At 45.0% G+C, this 22,044-nt stretch overlaps 1 protein-coding gene across 1 annotated transcript in view; it reads right to left on the bottom strand.

Moving 5' to 3' along the window:
* LOC139553811 (lysophospholipid acyltransferase 2-like) overlaps positions 1–22,044 on the bottom strand; it is an 82,701-nt gene that overhangs the window by 14,499 nt on the left and 46,158 nt on the right. Inside the window, exons 2-3 of the mRNA XM_071366507.1 lie at positions 17,530–17,675; positions 8,011–8,088 (exon numbers count right to left, since the gene is read on the bottom strand). Of these exons, the coding sequence (XP_071222608.1) occupies positions 8,011–8,088; positions 17,530–17,675 (224 nt within the window). The remainder of the gene's footprint in view (positions 1–8,010; positions 8,089–17,529; positions 17,676–22,044) is intronic.

Here is a 22,044-nt window from a genome sequence, read left to right as displayed (position 1 = left end):
GATGAGACTGAAGATGTTGGTTAGAGCTGCCTTGCCCTATTAAAAAAAAACTCACAAAGTCTGAGTTTGCTATTCACAAGAAGCATTGCCTGATGTGAACCATGCCTCGAACAAAAGAGATCTCGGAAGACCTAAGATTAATTGCTGACTTGCATAAAGCTGGAAAGGGTTACAAAAGTATCTCTAAAAGCCTTGATGTTCATCAGTCCACGGTAAGACAAATTGTCTGTAAATGGAGAAAGTTCAGCACTGTTGCTACTCTCCCTAAGAGTGGCCGCCCTGCAAAGATGACTGCAAGAGCACCAGTGCAGAATGCTCAATGAGGTTAAGAAGAATCCTCGTGTCTCAGCTAAAGACTTACAGAAATCTCTGGAACATGCTAACATCTCTGACGAGTCTACAATACATAAAACACTCAACAAGAATGGTGTTCATGGGAGGACACCACGGAAGATGCCACTGCGGTCCAAGAAAAACATTGCTGCACATCTGAAGTTTGCAAAAGTGAACCTGGATGTTCCAAAAAATTCTGTGGACAGATGAAACTACAGTTGAGTTGTTTGGAAGGAACACACAACACTATGTGTGGAGAACAAAAAGGCACAGCACACCAATATCAAAACCTCATCCCAACTGTAAAGTATGGAGCATCATGGTTTGGGGCTGCTTTGCTGCCTCAGGGCCTGGACAGCTTGCTATCATCGACAGAAAAATGAATTCCCAAGTTTATCAAGACATTTTGCAGGATAATGCTTGGCTATCTGTCTGCCAATTGAAGCTCAGAAGTTGGGTGATGCAACAGGACAACGACCAAAGACAGAAGTAAAATCAACAACAGAATGGCTTCAACAGAAGAAAATACGCCGTCTGGAGTGGCCCAGTCAGAGTCCTGACCTCAACCTGATTGAGATGCTGTGGCATGACCTCGAGAGCGGTTCACACCAGACATCCTAAGAATATTGCTGAACTGAAACAGTTTTGTAAAGATGAATGTTCCAATATTCCTCCTAACCGCTGTGCAGGTCTGATCTGCAACTACAGAAAACGTTTGGTTGAGGTTATTGCTGCCAAAGGAGGGTCAACCAGTTATTAAATCCAAGGGTTCCCATTAATTTCCACCCTGCACTGTGAATGTTTACACAGTGTGTTCAATAGACATGAAAATGTATAACTGTGTGTGTGTTAGTTTAAGAAAACTGTGTCTATTGTTGTGACCTAGATGAAAATCAGATCAAATGTTATGCCCAATTGATGCAGAAATCAAGGTATTTCCAAAGGGTTCACATACTCCACATAGTGGCAAGAAAAAGTGAGTGAGTACTGAGAGCTGCTGGTACAAAGCAGACGCTGATTCAGCTAGCTGTAGCATCCATCTTGTTCTCCTCAACGGAAGGGATCATGGACATCAGAAAGGCAGTCAGGCAAATCAACTAGTCTTTGTTGGAGATGAGGAAGAACGCTGGTGGTTTGTTTGCATCTTAGATTCAGTAAGATGGTCATCCATGGTTACATGGCCATGGTGCTATGGAATAGGATCAAGCCTAAGTGTCTATATGAATTGAATGCATTTCATGATGAAGGGCAGTGGTGGCCGAAACGTCAAGCTTTTTTAACTTTGCTTAAATATTACAATGAGTTTTTAAATGTTGAGCGAGCATTACGCCTTTTGCTTCTCCCTTATGAAAACCAGACTGCCATTGTGCTTGAGATAAGCACTAAATCAGGACTAGTTTAAAATCAACCAGCTACGCCAAGTCAAATGCAGTGCTTCCATGCCAAGTATGTAATGTAGATAAGAAATCAGAATATGTGATCTATTAGAGGAACTTTTTATTTATTTATCGCAATGTTTCAGATCGACCAAATGGAAACAATGAGCTGAAAGGGGTTACAAACATTTGCTGAGAAATAGAAACAAATGCCAGTGTTAATCCCACAGGACAGCAAACAGCTGAGTACACGTGTGTGTGTGTGTGTGTGTGTGTGTGTGTGTGTGTGTGTGTGTGTGTGTGTGTGTGTGTGTGTGTGTGTGTGTGTGTGTGCGCCTACAGTCTACCCCAAAGGTTAGCAATATATTGAGATTCCAAACAAGGCTCATGGTTATTGGTATTAGAAGAGGGGGAGGGGCAAGAACAGGCAGTGGGCACAATGGGCATCTCAGTGCTGTGTGCCCACACTTGGCATGGCAGCCTGGTGAGAGGGTGGCAGGCAGCCTGGTCTGAACAGTGGACACTTATGCATTTCCTTGCATGGGAGAGTGAGAAGTTGAGGATACTACCATTGTCCTCACAGAAGTCTGAATCCTCCGAGCTCCCTTAATATCAAAGGCAGTCAGTCGGAAACACCCCCAGATGACGTTAAAGGCATTCTACCGTCACTCCCTAAATAAGCCCTCAGACAGGCAGACATGACTAACACCTGAAACTGATATCACCATTAAGCATCCTTTACGGTCCTATCCAACCATTTCCTGTTCTGACAAAACTATAAATCATATGTCAATTTCTATTTTCAGTAGCCCTACTTTTATAATTCATGGGATGTTATATTATTGACACAGTAGCAGCAGTATTACACTAACAGGAAATGAGCAACATGTAGCAGGGGCGGCAGGTAGCCTAGTTATTAGAGGTGGGCCAGTAACCGAAAGGTTGGTGGATCAAATCCCCGAGCTGACAAGCTAAAAATCAGTCGCTCTGTCCCTGAACAAGGCAGTTAACACATTGTTATTTACAATGACGGTCTAGGAACAGTGGGTTAACGGACTTGCCTAGTTAAATAAAAGGTATAAAAATATGGAGCAGTGTATTTACAGTAGGCCCATACGGGACACTCTCTTCCTGATGTAATTTGCAGTAACTGAAGCGTGGGTCTAAAGTAGACTGCCTCCCCACTGAGGGACGGCCTCAGATGGGGCAACTTGACGACTTAACCCCCTGGGAGGCCCAGATAAGCGGCAAAAGACAAGCAGCAAGATAATGAAATGCACTAGAGGTGAATAAATACAGGAATTCTGACTACACTCACATAAGCACATAGTGGCATTAATGAGTTTGAGTGAGAATCACAAGCTCTCATCTGTCAGACTGCCAACATCTGCCCACATATGTGACTACATGCTACTCTATGCCATATCTGTGACCACTATGCCATATCTGTGACCACATGCTACTCTATGCATTCAACTCTCTCTGCATGAGAGCGTAAACAATATTTGATGCTTGACACTCCTCACACACACACACATAAAACTATACCAACTAAAATGACCCTGAATGACATGAACAAACACGCAGACCAGAGCACACGCGCAGTCACACACATGTAAATTCGTACACGCATCCTGGATAAAAAAAAACAAATCTGCTCAAAAAAGTGGTTCATTAAACAAAACTCTGGTCTGAATCGTCCTACACGGTGACACATAGGACTGGGTACCGGAGACGGTGACTGATTGAATGTGTCAGCTGAGGACGGTGTGACCCCTCCTCCTCACGTCACAACTCAATCATACTGACAGCTAGCCTGGGTGGGACCTTTTAACCATCGACAGTGGAGTTAGAGTTTGTGTTGAGGTATATTGTTTGTTACATATTTGGTGTAAGATTGTATGGCCAGGCGGGGTATTAAGGATGGGTGTTTTGTGGTCAGATTTGGGATAGTGTTAAGGTTATGTCATGGGAACTGTCACTGCATTATCAGTGCTGTGCTCAGGTTTAGTCCGTTTATGGTTAGGCTAATGGAGGATACCATTGCGTGTTTAGGTTTGGTGTATTAAGGGTCAGCGTTATCATATTAGCATTCAGGTTTATTGTTAAGTTTCAGGTCCAAGGGGGAATGCAGGGCTCCTTGCCAGCCCAGCGCAGCATTAAACATCACCGGGTCAGATGGAAGTGGCCCATGGCCCAGAGAGAGCGAGAGGAACAAATCAATGCTGCATCAATGGGCTTACTTCATTTCAGCAGCTCCAAGATGGGGGTTTCTAAAGACTATTGGGCTTATTTAGCATTTACTGTATTAGCCTACGTCTAGGCCCATGTACTTCAAACGATCATCACTGAATACAAAAACTCCACCCTATCTGCGATGACCATTCCACTCCCATTACCCCTGTTTGTGTTGCTCTCCTGAGGAACATTTGCAAGACCAGAGTCATAGTGAAGTTTCCATTCGACGCATCCAACTACAGAACCAGCCAACTGTCCACTCAGTCACGGGGCAGACACGTCTCAGTCACGGGGCAGACACGTCTCAGTCACGGGGCAGACACGTCTCAGTCACGGGGCAGACACGTCTCAGTCACGGGGCAGACACGTCTCAGTCACGGGGCAGACACGTCTCAGTCACGGGGCAGACACGTCTCAGTCACGGGGCAGACACGTCTCAGTCACGGGGCAGACACGTCTCAGTCACGGGGCAGACACGTCTCGGAGGTGACGGTTTTATTAGTGCCATTTCAACCGGCGGGGAACAAAAAGCCAACCCGTTGCTCGTGTTTCCAGCCAATGAGCTGGCAGCGAACCTCGGCACAAAGCACTTAGCATTCCCGAGCAGTGTGGTACCTTGCCTGGACCTCCGCCGCCTCCCGATGCCCCAACCCACGATTAATCACGCCTCATAACCCCTCCAATTATCCTAATATAATAGGACAGAAATCAGGGCAATTTGCTGCAGAGTGCATAATATACCCATGTGTGGGAAAATGTGCCTTTTTCTGTTGCCTGCCAGGCAGCAGGTAGGTTGGTTATGTAATTTCTTTCACAGGCCTTGCCACACAAAGGGATGGTGGTTCAGGCTTCAATAGCAACATGGTATGAATAACACAGCCTTTCATGTGAGCACTCTTTATCACCGTGACCTTCACTCGCTTTGTCACCTCTCCCTCTCGATCACTTATACTCCCTCTATCGTCAGGTTCTCCATTTCAAAGTCTCTGTTATCTGAATGGAGGTTTGAATCAGTAGCTCTCCAGACTTTCTGCATTCTACAATGTTTCGAGTTATAGACTTAAAGCATTATCAGCAAAACAGTTTTTGGGATTCATTAAATACATGTCAATCCTCAGCTAAAAATAAATCCAAAGTACATTCATACAAACGGTATGCCACCTCCCCTTCCACAAGTCAGTGTGTTATAACTGACTGCCTGCTAACTGCGCTAGTACAGTATTTCTCAAGTGTGTTGTGGATAGAAATGATGTCGTCTCATCCATCAAGCAGGTGGCGCTATTTGCACTGCAGGCAGAGAGAGCGGAGGACAACATCTCTAGAACATTCCCCGACCTTTCTCCAGGCACATTCAACAGGTGAATGAACAGACAAGTTGAACATTACCCAAGAGAAAATAGCGCTGCTGTCGCAACAGTAACAGTAACGCAACAGTAACTGAATGACAAGTCTATGTGTGTAGCCTAGCACTAAACAGAGTGTGTGTGAATAACAATACCCACATGCAGTCGACTTCTTCCTTCACCAAAACAGTCAATGAAACCATGGCATTTCTATCAAATTTCATTGGTCACATACTTAGCAGATGTTATTGCGGGTGTAGTGAAATGCTTGTTAAACAATGGCCATAACAATATGTATATGGCAATAGTGTTGCACATTGAGGAGCTAGGCTACTCCACTAACACGGTGGTTTTCAGATGAAGTGCAGTCTGGGGATTGGGGACGGTTGTATATGCATGTTTGTTCTGCTCCATTTGAAGTCTATAGGAGATGGATTTGCTCTCGTGGGGCTTGCTAGTGTTTCTAGCACCAGCCTCCACTGGGTTTAATGCTTCCCAGGAAATTCCATTATAATCTGCCTGGTGAGGTGTCTGGACATAGGCAGCAGGATGGACATGGAGAGGGAGAACAATATGAAGTAGGAAGGGATGAGTAAGCAGAGAGAGATGGAGGGAGGGATGACTGAGGAGAGCGATTGAGAAGGAGTTAGAGGAGAGATTTGATATTGTAAATAATGCAGTCTATTCTCTCTACATACTTTATTAGAAAAACTGTAACCTTGTCTATCCTCCTTGTCTTCTTTCCTCTCACCCCATCTTTAGCTACTTCCAATTTTGCCCACCTCTTTTAGTCAACCAGACTTTGCGTTACCACTCCTTTCAGCCCTGAAGCAAACACTTAAGATGTTGATGAGAAAGATGGAGAGAAATGCCAGCCCTAGGAAGGGTGCATCACTTCTTGCCAGGCTTCGTTCCCTAGACTCGACTTGAGTGGGTTGAGTCACTGACGTTCTCTATTTATGTCTTTTTTATTTATTTAACTAGGCAAGTCAGTTAAGAACAAATTCTTATTTACAATGACGGCCTACAGGGGAACAGTGGGTTAACTACCTTGCCAGCGCGGGGATTCGATCTCGCAACCTTTCGGTTACTGGCCCAACGCTCTAACCACTAGGCTACCTGCCGCCCCTTCATTCATCTTCCTGCCCGGTCTAGCTCCCCCTCAGACTTGTGTGGTTGGGGAGATCTTCATAGGCTATACTCAGGGTAGGGGTACTCAGGGTATACTCAGCCTTGTCTCAGGGTAGTAAGTTGGCCATGTACTCTTGATATCCCTCTGGTGGTGTGGGAGCTGTGCTTTTGCAAAGTGGGTGGGGTTATATCCTGCCTGGTTGGTTGGCCCTATCCCAGGGTATTGTCGGACGGGGCCAATGACCCCCCCCCCCCCTCTCAGCTAAAAATGTTCTCCGGCACGGTGTTCATTTTTGAGAAAAATAATTCACAGAGTGAAAGTGGTTATGGGGAGTAACTGGCTCAGTGGAGACCACCTAAGTAGGGCAGACTTCAAGCTGAAAATGTAGAGCTTGTCTCCGATTTCTGTGTATGACCTCAGCCATAGTAATCAAGCAGTAGTGATAGATGAAACTGTACACATACGGAAAGCTGTTCACGGACCTCTAAAATACCTATTATGGTAATGACGTGCTAAGTCAATTCAAAAGGTTTGTGGGTTCTAATAGACAAAAGCATCTGCAAGCTCAGCACCCACGTGACCAAGTTAAAGCTCAACCCACTCCACAAAAGGTTGAGTAAGGCAAATGCTGAGGCTGAACTTCACAACCAGGCCCTGCTTTGAGGTGTGGTCCAATCAATCTCAGCTCAGCTTGGATGACCGCCACATTCCTCAGCTTCCTAGTACCTCACAGCAACACTGACCTGGAACACCAGGAATTAAAAAGGAAGCAAATGTTTCCATGAAAAACACCTCAGTTGCTGTTAAATTGAGGGCTTTGTTTGTTTTGAAATGTCACCTCTGAATACGATTAAAGTGGACAGTTACCGAGTGCGCAATTACGGAGTGGACACTTACTGAGCATATTACGATTAGGGCCCTCCTCTATTATACTGTTGCGGTCATCGTGATGGATATTGAAGCTGGGGTATTTTTAAAACCTTCCCTTAGGAAAGAGCTTTCACTTCTTTCCACACCTGACCTCACAGCCTTGTCCCTCAGTAAAAATAACCACAGAAGCTGGCTGAATGGCTCAGACTGTTTGGAGGGAGGGGTGGGGGCATGGACACAGATGGGCGCCTGAGGGGTAGTGCCATCACCATCAGGAGTCTAGGCTCTTCAGCGCCAACAGAAGAACGCTCTGCAACATGAACTAAAACAATCATGGTGAACCAAGGCCAGTCTCCTCCTTCATATATATTGATATTACACTTCATCAAAACCCTATGTTAAAGATTAATTGCAACAACTGGGCACAAGGCCAAGTCCTTCCTGTTGCTGGGTAAAACATCCTGGAACACCACTCTAAAAAGGCCAATAACCTTCCAAATGCAGTTCAATTCATCAGCCTTGTGACAAGACGGACTACGTCAGTATAGAGTGTTAATGATTTGTTTTCTGGAAGCAATGCTTTATGCAAAGCCACAACGTCATGTGTTGGCATCACGTGTTCACTGGAGACTTGATTCAGACAATCTTAGACTTGTTACTACAGCATGCAGCCAATGAATGAGTACTTTATTTCACATTAAATAGAAACATGACTCACTTGTGCATGTGCTCCAGCCCAGCGAACATCATGATACTGTAGGTCAGGCCACTCTGGACAAGGAAATGTAAGGCGTACCTGTTGAGAAAAAGAAACGACAAGGGGTCAGAACTTAACATTCACCACCGTCTCTCTCTCCTCCCCACCACCACCACCACTCTCTCCTTTTTCAGACACCACTCTCTCCTTTTTCAGACACCACTCTCTCCTTTTTCAGACACCACTCTCTCCTTTTTCAGACACCACTTCTCCTTTTTCAGACACCACTTCTCCTTTTTCAGACACCACTTCTCCTTTTTCAGACACCACTTCTCCTTTTTCAGACACCACTTCTCCTTTTTCAGACACCACTTCTCCTTTTTCAGACACCACTTCTCCTTTTTCAGACACCACTTCTCCTTTTTCAGACACCACTTCTCCTTTTTCAGACACCACTTCTCCTTTTTCAGACACTACCTCTCTCCCTTCTCTTTTCATTCCATATTGAGGAAAAACACATTTCTGAAGGTGGCAAATACATCTCTAGTGACATGGAGAGGCAACGTACAGAGTGTTGGCATGAATCCAGGCAGAACAGCACTCTGGGACAGTGGGACAGTTTCTCACCAGAACCATACATGAATAAGAAAGTTTAGCGTGACTATGACTATAGATAGTGGACAGTTACTCCTTAGACGGGTTGGTTGTCTAGCAACAAAAGCAATGCATGCGCAACTATGGGGCAAAACCGACGTGGCTTAGATTGTTGACAACATGTAAACTATATTTAGTCTCCAATGTTCATTGAAAACATGAATACATTCGCACAATGAGCACTAGTCTCAAATACATCGTTAGATGTATGTTAGCTAGAAAATTTGAGCCATATTAGCATAGACATGACAGTCAAAACAAGATGCGGTTTCAAGATAAAACTTTCTGAAATTAGCCACCTACGATTCCCCACATGGCAGCTTCTTGCCATTGTATCTATCGCTGCTAGCCATCACAACAGACTTCTGCCCCATTGTATCCATCGCTGCTAGCCATCACAACAGACTTCTGCCCCATTGTATCCATCGCTGCTAGCCATCACAACAGACTTCTGCCCCATTGTATCCATCGCTGCTAGCCATCTGGCCATCACAACAGACTTCTGGCCCATTGTGTACTGCCAAGGTGTACTGCCATTGGATAGCACCAACTACCATATATACACTGAAACAACTTCCGGCGCCGACAGAGATGGCCGCCTCGCTTCGCGTTCCTAGGAAACTATGCAGTATTTAGTTTTTTTATGTGTTATTTCTTACATTGGTACCCCAGGTAATCTTAGGTTTCATTACATACAGTCGGGAGGAACTACTGAATATAAGAGCTCACCATCATCGTCAACTCACCATCATTACGAGCAGGAATATGACTCTCCCGAAGCGGATCCTGTGTTTTGCCTTCCACCCAGGACAATTGATAAGATCCCAGCCGGCGACCCTAAACAACGACGCCGTAAAAGGGGCAAACAAAGCGGTCTTCTGGTCAGGCTTCGGAGACGGGCACATCGCGCTCCACTCCCTAGCATACTACTCGCCAATGTCCAGTCTCTTGACAACAAGGTTGATGAAATCCGAGCAAGGGTAACATTCCAGAGAGACAGACTGTAACGTTCTTTGCTTCATGGAAACATGGCTCACTCGAGAGACGCTAACGGAGTCGGTGCAGCCAGCTGGTTTCTTCACGCATCGCGCCGACAGAAACAAACATCTTACTGGTAAGATGAGGGGCGGGGGTGTATGCCTTATGATTAACGAGACGTGGTGTGATCATAACATACAGGAACTCAAGTCATTCTGTTCACCTGATTTAGAATTCCTCACAATCAAATGTCGACCGCATTATCTACCAAGGGAATTATCTTCAATCATAATCACAGCCGTATATATTCCCCCCCAAGCAGACACATCGATGGCCCTGAACGAACTTTATCTGACTATGTAAACTGGAAACCACACACCCTGAGTCTGCATTCATCGTAGCTGGGGATTTTAACAAGGCTAATCTGAAAACAAAACTCCCTAAATTCTATCAGCATATCGATTGTGGTAAAACCTTGGATCATTGTTATACTAACTTCAACGACGCATATTAGGCCCTCCCCCGCCCTCCATTCGGAAAAGCTGACCACGACTCCATTTTGTTGCTTCCAGCCTACAAACAGAAACTAAAACATGAAGCTCCCGCGCTCAGGTCTGTTCAACGCTGGTCCGACCAATCTGATTCCACGCTTCAAGACTGCTTCGATCACGTGGATTGGGATATCTTCCGCATTGCGTCCAACAACAACATTGACGAATACGCTGATTCGGTGAGCGAGTTCATTAGAAAGTGCATTGACGATGTCGTACCCACAGCAACGATTAAAACATTCCCAAACCAGAAACCGTGGATTGATGGCAGCATTCGCGTGAAACTGAAAGCGCGAACCACTGCTTTTAACCAGGGCAAGGTGACCGGAAACATGACCGAATACAAACAGTGTAGCTATTCTCTCCGCAAGGCAATCAAACAAGCTACGTGCCAGTATAGAGACAAAGTAGAGTCGCAATTCAACAGCTCAGACACAAGAGGTATGTGGCAGGGTCTACAGTCAATCACGGATTACAAAAAGAAAACCAGCCACGTCGCGGACCAGGATGTCTTGCTCCCAGACAGACTAAATAACTTTTTTGCTCGCTTTGAGGACAATACAGTGCCACTGACACGGCCCGCTACCAAAACCTGCGGCCTCTCCTTCACTGCAGCCGAGGTGAGTAAAACATTTAAACGTGTTAACCCTCGCAAGGCTGCAGGCCCAGACGGCATTCCCAGCCACGTCCTCAGAGCATGCCTGCGCAGCTGGCTGGTGTGTTTAAGGACATATTCAATCAATCCTTATCCCAGTCTGCTGTTCCCACATGCTTCAAGAGGGTCACCATTGTTCCTGTTCCCAAGAAAGCTAAGGTAACTGAGCTAAACGACTACCGCCCCGTAGCACTCACTTCCGTCATCATGACTAGTCAAGGACCATATCACCTCCACCCTACCTGACACCCTAGACCCACTCCAATTTGCTTACCGACCCAATAGGTCCACAGACGACGCAATCGCAACTACACTGCACACTGCCCTAACCCATCTGGACAAGAGGAATACCTATGTGAGAATGCTGTTCATCGACTACAGCTCAGCATTTAACACCATAGTACCCTCCAAACTCGTCATCAAGCTCGAGACCCTGGGTCTCGACCCCGCCCTGTGCAACTGGGTCCTGGACTTCCTGACGGGCCGCCCCCAGGTGGTGAGGGTAGGTAACAACATCTCCACCCCGCTGATCCTCAACACTGGGGCCCCACAAGGGTGCGTTCTGAGCCCTCTCCTGTACTCCCTGTTCACCCACGACTGCGTGGCCATGCACGCTTCCAACTCAATCATCAAGTTTGCGGACGACACTACAGTGGTAGGCTTGATTACCAACAACGACGAGACGGCCTACAGGGAGGAGGTGAGGGCCCTCGGAGTGTGGTGCCAAGAAAATAACTCAACGTCAACAAAACAAAGGAGATGATTGTGGACTTCAGGAAACAGCAGAGGGAGCACCCCCCTATCCACAACGACGGGACAGTAGTGGAGAAGGTGGAAAGTTTTAAGTTCCTCGGTGTACACATCACGGACAAACTGAATTGGTCCACCCACACAGACAGCGTTGTGAAGAAGGCGCAGCAGCGCCTCTTCAACCTCAGGAGGCTGAAGAAATTCGGCGTGTCACCAAAAGCACTCAAACTTCTACAGATGCACAATCGAGAGCATCCTGTCGGGCTGTATCACCGTCTGGTACGGCAACTGCTCCGCCCACAACCGTAAGGCTCTCCAGAGGGTAGTGAGGTCTGCACAACGCATCACCGGGGGCAAACTACCTGCCCTCCAGGACACCTACACCACCCGATGTCACAGGAAGGCCATAAAGATCATCAAGGACAACAACCACACTGCCTGTTCACCCCGCTATCATCCAGAAGGCGAGGTCAGTACAGGTGCATCAAAGCAGGGACCGAGAGAAAGAAGCTGTTTTTCAATCTCAAGGCCATTAGACTTAAACAGCCACCACTAACATTTAGTGGCTGCTGCCAACATACTGACTCAACTCCAGCCACTTTAATAATGGGAATTGATGGAAATGTAAAAATGTATCACTAGCCACTTTAAACAATGCCACTTAATATAATGTTTACATACCCTACATTACTCATCTCATATGTATATGTATATACTGTACTCTATATCATCTACTGCATCTTGCCATCTTTATGTAATAGATGTATCACTAGCCACTTTAAACTATGCCACTTTATGTTTATATACCCTACATTACTCATCTCATATGTATATACTGTACTCTATACCATCTACTGCATCTTGCCTATGCCATTCTGTACCATCACTCATTCATATATCTTTATGTACATATTCTTTATCCCTTTACACTTGTGTGTATAAGGTAGTAGTTGTGGAATTGTTAGGTTAGATTACTCGTTGGGTATTACTGCATTGTCGGAACTAGAAGCACAAGCATTTCGCTACACTCGCATTAACATCTGCTAACCATGTGTAATAACAAATAAAATTTGATTTGATTCTTTCGCTGCTAGCCATCTGGCCATCACAACAGACTTCTGCCCCATTGAAGCATTGTTTTCATGACGTTATCAGCTAACCAGTCTATATCCGCAGCCCTGAGATCTCTGTACCATGTTATGTCTCCATCTCTGAGGACTGACTGACTCTGTGGGCTCTCAGACACATCATCATCATCACCACCGACAGACTGTGCACTTTCAAGGGCGTGATGAACCAACACGTTCCCGAAGGTGAGATGACACAATGTGTTAGTGTGTTACCAACACAACAGCAGGGGGCACCTCCAAAACTATCATGGGGACTGTCAATTTATCCAAGGTGTACCGATAGCACCAACTACCATATATACACTGTAGTATGGATGGTCAGGTCACATGAGCATTTAAGAGGGCTGGTAGTCCCAAAGAAAGATGGAGTACATTTTGATCTCCTGTGGTGGTTATCACTATAATACACAGGCCTGTTCATATGATAGTGTTGGCTTCTCTGGTATTCTGTCAACATGTCAGCCAGGAGTGGTGCAGGACAAAGGAAGGCCCTAAGGGCTGAATCTTGGGTCTGATATAGGCCCATGATGAACGCATGATAACCACACAGCTAGAGGACGGGATTCCAAAAGGGCCTTTTTCTCCCCTCTATCTACGGACTGGTGGATGATTTGAGGGCAGATAACTAAGTGAAACCATGCTGTACTCAAGGACATGTCTACTTTGTTTCTGTCTCTAGGCTCCAACTAGCCTACAGCTATCCTCAGTCCCTTCTGCAACACTGGAGATGTACTTCACCTAAGCAACTCCAACTCTCTAGAAAGATATGGAAAAAAAGAGGGTATAATGCGATGGACAAATATATCTACAGTAGGGATGCACGATATAGCGGTAAGAATATCGGAATCGGACGATATTAGCTAAAAATGCCAACATCGACCCGATGTCTAGTTTAACGCCGATGTGCAAAACCTATGTCAAAGCTGACGTGCATACCTGTATAACGTAGGTAGATGACGTAATGACGCCACATGTAACGCTACACGTGCAACACAGCATTCCTAACCTAGACCACAATGTCTGCTGTGTGGATCGAGCAGTCATTTGAAAGAGTAAGACATTTTCAGCGAGACAACTCAAAGGCGCCAAGATAATGAATTCCATTGCCCTTGACCAATCTCTGTTGTGGGTGATGTTGGCTTTCGCCAACTGGTCGAACACCAGTGCGCACACTACCAAGTAGGCGCTATTTTTCAGATGTTGCCCTACTGGAGTTACACAGTAATAGCGTCACTGCTAAAAAAATAAATAATTTAAATTTAAATACTATGTTACTGCTATTAGCTTCACGGCTAATATTTGGACCAGCAATATCAGCCCCATGCGCATGCTGAGTCTGACAGCACAGTGGGTGAACGAGGATTTCATACTGAAGTCGTATTGCATGTTCATGAATGTGCTGGTTGTCATACCGCTGATGCCATTTGAGAACATGAACACACTAGCTAGCTCCATTCAAACATCTGACTGGAGAAATAAGCTCATCAACTGCGCCTGCAGCAGACGTGATACCCTCTGTCATTGCATTAAAACGCCTGCTCAACAAAGCGAGTCGGATGCATTCTCTTTACTGTGTCGCCACCATGCTCGATGCTATGTACAAGGACCTCTACTTCGATGCAGACAAGAAACAGGGTTTAAGTGAAATGTTACAGACACAGCTGGACAAGATGGAAACGGACACAGTGACAGTGCGCACCGACGAAGAGAGGCCACGGACAGCTGAAACTTCACTGCTTGACATGTGTGATGAAATCCTGGTTGAGAATGAAACAGCACAGCAAGTAAGTGAAAGAAATAGGTTTTGATTAAGTTTTCCTGGTAATGGGGACATATGTGAATGCCCCAAACAAATATTTTTGGTCTGTGTGTAACTTTTATTTAACTAGGCAAGTCAGTTAAGAAGAAATTCTTATTTACAATGACGGCCTACCCCGGCCAAACTCGGACGACACTGAGCCAATTGTGCGCAGCCCTATGGGACTCCCAATCACGGCCAGATGTGATACAGCCTGGATTCGAACCAGGGACTGTAATGTCGCCTCTTGAACTGAGATGCAGTGCCTTAAACCACTGCGTCCATGTGTGTTAACTACTTAACTTTTAAGCATTCTAGTACAGTTAACGGTTATCGGTATCGTTTATTCAGTTTGTCTCAGATGTTGAATCCTATGTTCATACAAATATTTACACGTTAAGTTTGCTGAAAATAAACGCAGTTGACAGTGAGAGGATGTTTATTTTTTCGCTGAGTTTATATCTACAGTACACAGTATGACAGTGACAACGATCCAAATACAGTACCAGTCAAAAGTTGACACCTACTCATTCAAGTACATTGTATACTAATAGTGAAGACATCAAAACTATGAAATAACATACAGAATCATGTAGTGACCAAAAGAAAGTGTTGAATCAAAATATATTTTACATTTCAGATTCTTCAAAGTAGCCACCACTCTTGACATTCTCTCAACTAGCTTCACCTGGAATGCTTTTCCAACAGTATGCTGTGGTAGCCATGCTGGTTAAGTGTGCCTTGAATTCTAAATAAATCAGTGTCACCAGCAAAGCACCCCTCCCCCCACCATCACACCTCCCTCCTCCATGCTTCACGGTGGGAACTACACATGGGGAGATCATCCATTCACTTACAGCATCTCAAAGAAACGTAGTTGGACCCAAACATCAACATTTTGGACTCATCAGACCAAAAGACAGATTTCCACCGGTTTAATGTACATTGCTCACGTTTCTTGGTTCAAGCAAGTCTCTTCTTAATATTGGTGTCCTTTAGTAGTGGTTTCTTTGCAGAAATTCAACCATGAAGGCCTGATTCACGCAGTCTCCTGTGAACAGTTGATGTTGAGATGTGTCTGTTACTTGAACTCTGTGAAGCATTTCTTTGGACTGCAATTTTAGGCTGGTAACTGATGAACTTATGCTCTGCAACAGAGGTAACTCTGGGTCTTCATTTCCTGTGGTGGTCCTCATGAGAGCCAGTTTCATCAGAGCTTTATGGTTTTTGCGACTGCACTTGAAGAAACTTTCAAAGTTCTTGAAATTTTCCGCATTGACTGACCATGTATTAAAGGAATGATGGACTGTCGTTCCTCTTCGCTTATTTGAGCTGTTCTTGCCATAATATGGACTTGGTGTTTTACCAAATAGGGCTATCTTCTGTATACCCCCCTACTATTAAGGAAAGAAATTCCACAAATTAACAAGGCACACCTGTTAATTGAAATGCATTCCAGGTGATTACCTCATGAAGTTCGTTGAGAGAATGCCAAGAGTGTGCAAAGCTGTCATCAATGCAAATGGTGGCTATTTGAAGAATCTCAAATATATTGATTTGTTTAACCCTTCATGATTCCAAATGTGTTATTTCATAGTTGAGTCTTCACTATTATTCTACAAGGGTAGAAAATAGTAAAAATAAAGAAAAACCCTGGACTGACTAGGTGTGTCCAAACTTTTGACTCGGACTGTATATCTACAGTACACAGCAGTATGATGGTGGTGATGGACAAAGATCCAAATAGTATAATGTGGCAAGTTCTTGGTAAGTCCCCTAGGGCGTTGTGTGTCCTCAGAGTCTGAAGTACAGTAGAGGAATGGAGTAAGTGTGCGTGCGTCATTCAGAGTCAATATGTCAGACAGAATTGAGTGGTAGCAGAACCGTGGGAAGAGAAGGAGTTATAAAGTAAGTCAGTTCATGCCTTCTGGGAGTGCTATAAAGTCTGGAAGCTATGGGCAGAGTTAGAATGCTGGCTGTCAGAAGTTTTACAATGTATGTTTACTTCTAATCCGTCTATCTGCATATCTCAAGACATGGCATACGAGGGTGCAGTGAGATACCCAATGGGTTGGACAATATTTATTTTCGTCACTTATATTGAAGAAGCTATTACTTAAATACTAGAGGTCAAATGACACTCCCAATGTTAAGAGAATGGAAAAGTCTAATACTTTATTATTTAAATATAGGAATAAATCTGGCTACAGACAGAAACAACACAATGTGAAGTCATATGGGGGCAGAGTCTTAGCATTGGAAACAACATTGGGTGTGGAGACCGTGGGAACATGTGGGTCTGAGCAGGTGGGATGTCATTCATGTTTGTTGAAATGTAAATGTTAAAGTTGTTTTTGTTTATTGAAAAAAATATAAATATATATAAAACCAAAAAGGAAATGGCTCGTCAGTGATTGTCAAACTAAAGTGATAGGAATGAATGCAGTTTATGGTACTACTGTCCTCTACATTCTAAAGGCGTGAAGGTGTGTTTCACAGATGACTAACAAGACATTAATTACACTAAAAGCAACACAAAATTTGATCTGACCACAACAGAATCACCTTACCATCAATATCATGTACCGATGGTGGCAGCACATGATCAAACATGCCATGGAGGAATGACGCAGTTAGCGTTTCACACACACTTAGGGTTCTCTCTCGGTGTGTACGGGAAAATGCTAAGGGGCACACTGCCAAGGGACGGCAGGTTGTTTATAACGGGCCCAACGGCTTCCTAATTGGATATCAATTGCCTCTGCATCGACCAGTTTGCCTTGGCCCGTAAAGGATGGAGGGAGGGCGGCAGGAGAGATGGGTGGAGGGAGGGAGAGACGGATTGACGACAGGGGTGAGGGGGAGGCTCAGAGAGACAGGGGAAGAAAGGCGTGAAGGAGAAAGGGAAGAGAGGGAAGAGTGCGAGAAGCAGGAACGGGTGAGGAAGGGAGAGACGGAGGGAACCAGGGACAAGAGAAAGAATTTCCGGAAGAGGTGAAAAGATGTGACAGGAATAGCACTCACCAGCCGAAGCAGAAGAGAGCCAGGTAGAAGCCCAGTAGCGTGGCCACCACATGTCTGATGAAGGGACTGGTCTTACTGGGGTGGAGATACAGACGGAACCAGAAGGCTGTCAACAGGGCAAACAGCTGACACACCACAAAGTTCACCTGGGAGAGGAGACACAAGGAAATAATCAAAACTTTAGTGAGTTTTGTACAACAAAAACTGCTTCTATTACCAGGTCAGACTGTAAAAACCATCACTAGCCGTGTACCAGGTGATGCACGCACGCACACACCATCCTCAAACCGACACCACTGCTGTCCCATGTCATACAGACATTGAACCACTAAACACTTCGTTTCACACAGAATATTTAAGTACTTTATTCCTGACATACTTTTGAGCACCAGAATGAACTGTTTATTTATTACTGCAAATGACTGTCCTATCATTCTTAATTCTCATCAGGTGTTACCTTAATTAAATAACTATAACGAGGATATATTTATTTTAACTAGGCAAGTCCGTTAAGAACAAATTCATATTTACAATGGAACAGTAGGTTAACTGCCTTGGCCAGGGGCAGAACGACAGATGTTTACCTCGTCTGCTAGGGGATTTGATCCAGCAACCTTTCGTTACTGGCCCAACGCTCTAACCACTAGGCTACCTGCCGCCCCGATACAAGGAGTACCGGTACCGAGTCAATGTGCAGAGGTACAAGGTAGTTGAGATAATATGTACATGTAGGTAGGGGTAACTAGGCAATCAGCATAGATACAGGGCAGCAGCAGCGTATGTGAAGGGTGTGAAGCATCAATATGCATGTGTTTTGTGTGTGTGAGCGTATGTAGTGTGTATCTGTGTGTTGGAATGTCAGTGTAGTATGTGTGAGTGTGTGAGTAGAGTCAAGTGAGTGAGCCAGTGCAAGAGAGTCAGAGCAAATAAAATAAAAAAAGGGGTCAATGAAAAGTCTGAGGGCCATTTGATCAACTGTTCAGCAGTCTTATGGCTTTGGGGTAGAAGATGTTAAGAAGCCTTTTGGGCCCAGACTTGGCGCTCCGGTACCGCTTGTCATGAGGTAGCAGAGGTGACAGTCTATGACTTGGGTGGCTGGAGTCTAACACTTTTTGGGGCCTTCCTCTGACACCGCCTGGTATAGAGGTCCTGGATGGCAGGGAGCTCGGCCCCGTACGCACTACCTTCTGTAGTGCCTTGCAGTCGCATCCCAAGCAGTTGCCATACCAAGCGCGGCGATGCAGCTAGTCAAGATGCTCTCAATGGTGCAGCTGAATAAATTTGAGGATCGGAGGGCCCATGACAAATATTTTCAGGCTCCTGAGGGGGAAGAGGCCATGCAGTTGTGGGTGAACAGGGAGTACAGGAGGGGACTAAGCACGCACCCCTGAGGGGGCCCCGTGTTCAAAGGTCAGCGTGGCGGATGTGTTACCTACCCTCACCACCTGGGGGCAGCCCGTCAGAAAGTCCAGGATCCAGTTGCAGGTGTTCATTCTCCGTGTCCTTAGCTTAGTGATGAGCTTGCAGGGCACTATGAGCTGTAGTCAATGAACAGCATTCTCACGTAAGGATTCGGTGTGGAGTGCAACAGAGATTGCGTCATCTGTGGATCTGTTGGGGCGGTATGCAAATTGGAGCGGGTCCAGGGTGTCTGGGTTGATGGTGTTCATGTGAGCCATCAGCCTTTCATGGCTACAGATAGTTATTTAGACAGGTTACATTGGCGTTCTTGGGTGGTCTGCTTGAATGGTGGTCTGTGGTGGTCTGCTCGAAACATGTAGGTATTACAGACTGGGTCAGGGAGAGGTTGAAAATGTCAGTGAAGACACTTGCCACGTTTACATAGGTAACTAGTTTTGTACAAAGAAATGTAACATACAAAACAGAACACTGATTGTATTGAAAAGTGCAACAGCAAACATATATACGGTAGGTGATTAAAAACAACCTTTATTGTATTTAATAGTAGAACTGCAAACAGTTATCCATTACTGCATTCAGCTAACAGATTATTATTATTCACTATGTAAGGCAACATGGACTATGAACTGATACTTGGCTAATGAAATAAATGTTTAGTCTCCTCTCAACAATTTATTTGATCTCGCTAACAAATCAACTTGCTTTTAGGGTAAGGGTTTAGGGGTAGGAACATCCCAAAAAGACCAGATAGCACTAACCCTCTTCCCGGATAGTGTCCGGGATGGTGTCAATAATATATAGTTAGGGTTGATTTGTAAACCATTCTTTTTCTGGGTGAGTAACATGGTCCTGAATTTGGTAAAAGCCATCTTCTCTTTGACAATGCAGTAAGCGGTGTTACATTTCATCTCTAGCTCAGTTAGCTCTGCCTGTTGACCGGCTTGGGCTGCCTGCCACCTGTTGCCTGTCAAATTTGGCTGCCTGGTGATATAAATATTGCTGTTGCTCCAGCTCCGATGCACTTGTCCTGGCATTTGATGTGCTTTTGGCTTAAGTTATGTTTTAGCAACGACTCGTGTTTTAGGTGGCAAGACCCAAATGAGTCTTCCTGCTGCTTTTACTCCACACGTTGGACAGTACGTTGGGATGACTGTACAATGTGGGAGGTATTTGAGGACAGCAGCTCTGATCTGGATGAACTCAGAGGTTATTTCAGACTATGTAAACTTCTGTGTTGAGCCAGATGTGCCTACTAAGACCTGTAAAATCTTCCCTAACAACAAGCCTTGGGTATCAAAACATCTAAAATCACTACTTGATAGGAAGAAGGCAGTTTATGCTGGGGGTGATAGACAGGCTTTAAGAGATGTACAACGTGAGATAAAAAGACAGATACTGGTGGACAAGGAGGCATACAAGCAAAGGGTGGAGAGGACCCTCTCCTCAGGAAACGCAAGGGTGGCCTGGCAAGGGATTAAATCCATGGCTAGCGCCCCCCATATAGGCAGGGGAAAAACCAGTGTTGACCTTGGGGGATATGAGGGCCAGAACATGGCTAATGAACTGAATGTTTTCTTCTCAAGATTTGAATCAGACAACTTCGTGTCGGAGGTAAAACAAATGGAAGCATCATTACAAATGTTTGAGAGAGTTGTTGTTCAACAGTCTGATGTTCTAAAGTTGTTCAGGGGATGTAACACATACAAAAGCCCAGGCCCAGACAAAATAAGTGGGCATGTGTTAAAGCACTGTGCTGAACAACTGGCTGGTGTTTTTAAAGACATTTTCCAATCCTCACTCAACCAGCAACACGTTCCAGTATTGTGGAAAAAATCAATAATTATACCAATTCCTAAAGTATCGAATCCCTCTGTGCTGAATGACTATCGCCCTGTCGCTTTGACATCCTTAGTTATGAAATGCCTTGAGAAAATTGTGAAAAGTCATATTCTCAGTGTCACCCAGAAGCTCCTCGACCCACTTCAGTTTGCCTATCAGACCAGCAGAGGAGTTGATGATGCCATTCTTACCCTCCTTAACATGGTCTATAGACATCTAGAAGGTACCAAATCCCATGTCAGGGTTCTGTTTGTTGACTTTTCTTCTGCCTTCAACACAATCCAGCCCTACATTCTGGCACAGAGACTCATTCGGGACTTTTCCTTAGATGGGGGGCTGGTTTTGTGGCTGTTGGACTTCCTGAGCCAACGCTCACAGCGAGTCAAAATAGGTCCCCATGTGTCGGATATACGCAATACCAATACAGGCTCTCCTCAGGGATGTGTTTTGTCCCCACTTCTGTACATCTTGTACACTAATAGTTGTACTAGTTCCCATACTGACAGACACCTCGTTAAGTTCGCTGATGACACTGCCTTGATCAGCCTGTTGCATGATGACGAGGAACATCATGGCCCGGTCCTAGATGACTTTGTAGAGTGGTGTGAGGAGTCACACTTGGTCCTCAATACCAACAAGACCAAAGAGATGTGCATAGACTTCAGGAAGCGTACAACACCTACCTCTGCAACATCTATCAGAGGTCAGAACATAGAAATTGTAGAGGAATATAAATATCTGGGTGTCTTTTTGGACAGTAAGCTTCAGTGGAGTAAATGTACAGACCAGATCTACAAAAAGAGCCAACAGAGACTGTACTTTCTAAAAAAGTTGGGTTCTTTTAATATAGACTGTACTATATTGACTCTGTTTTACAAATCCTTTATTGAGAGTATTTTAACTTTTTGTATTGTTTGTTGGTTTGGCAATGCCACTGTCAGTCAGAGAAACATGCTGAGAAGGATTATTACCACCGCAAGCAAGGTACTTGGAGTCAAACAGACAGGCCTGGATGAGATTTAAGGTCAGGGCCCTCCGTAAGGCTCACAAAATCATTTTAGACCCAAGTCACCCCCTGTACCTGGACTTTGAATTACTCCCCTCTGGGCGCAGGTATAGGGCACCCCTCAGCAGGAAAAATAGAACGAGACAATCATTTGTGCCAGGTGTGATATCCCTCTTAAATAGCTCGGGCAAATGTTCCCATTGACCCCGTAAGGTCAGCAGGCTAGTCTTTTCTTCTTTTTTAAATTT

This window comes from Salvelinus alpinus, chromosome 25 (genome assembly GCF_045679555.1).
Source record: "Salvelinus alpinus chromosome 25, SLU_Salpinus.1, whole genome shotgun sequence".
NCBI classification, from domain to species: Eukaryota; Metazoa; Chordata; class Actinopteri; order Salmoniformes; family Salmonidae; genus Salvelinus; species Salvelinus alpinus.
Note: the sequence above shows the minus strand (reverse complement) of the source record. Positions and strands in the feature narration are given on the sequence as shown.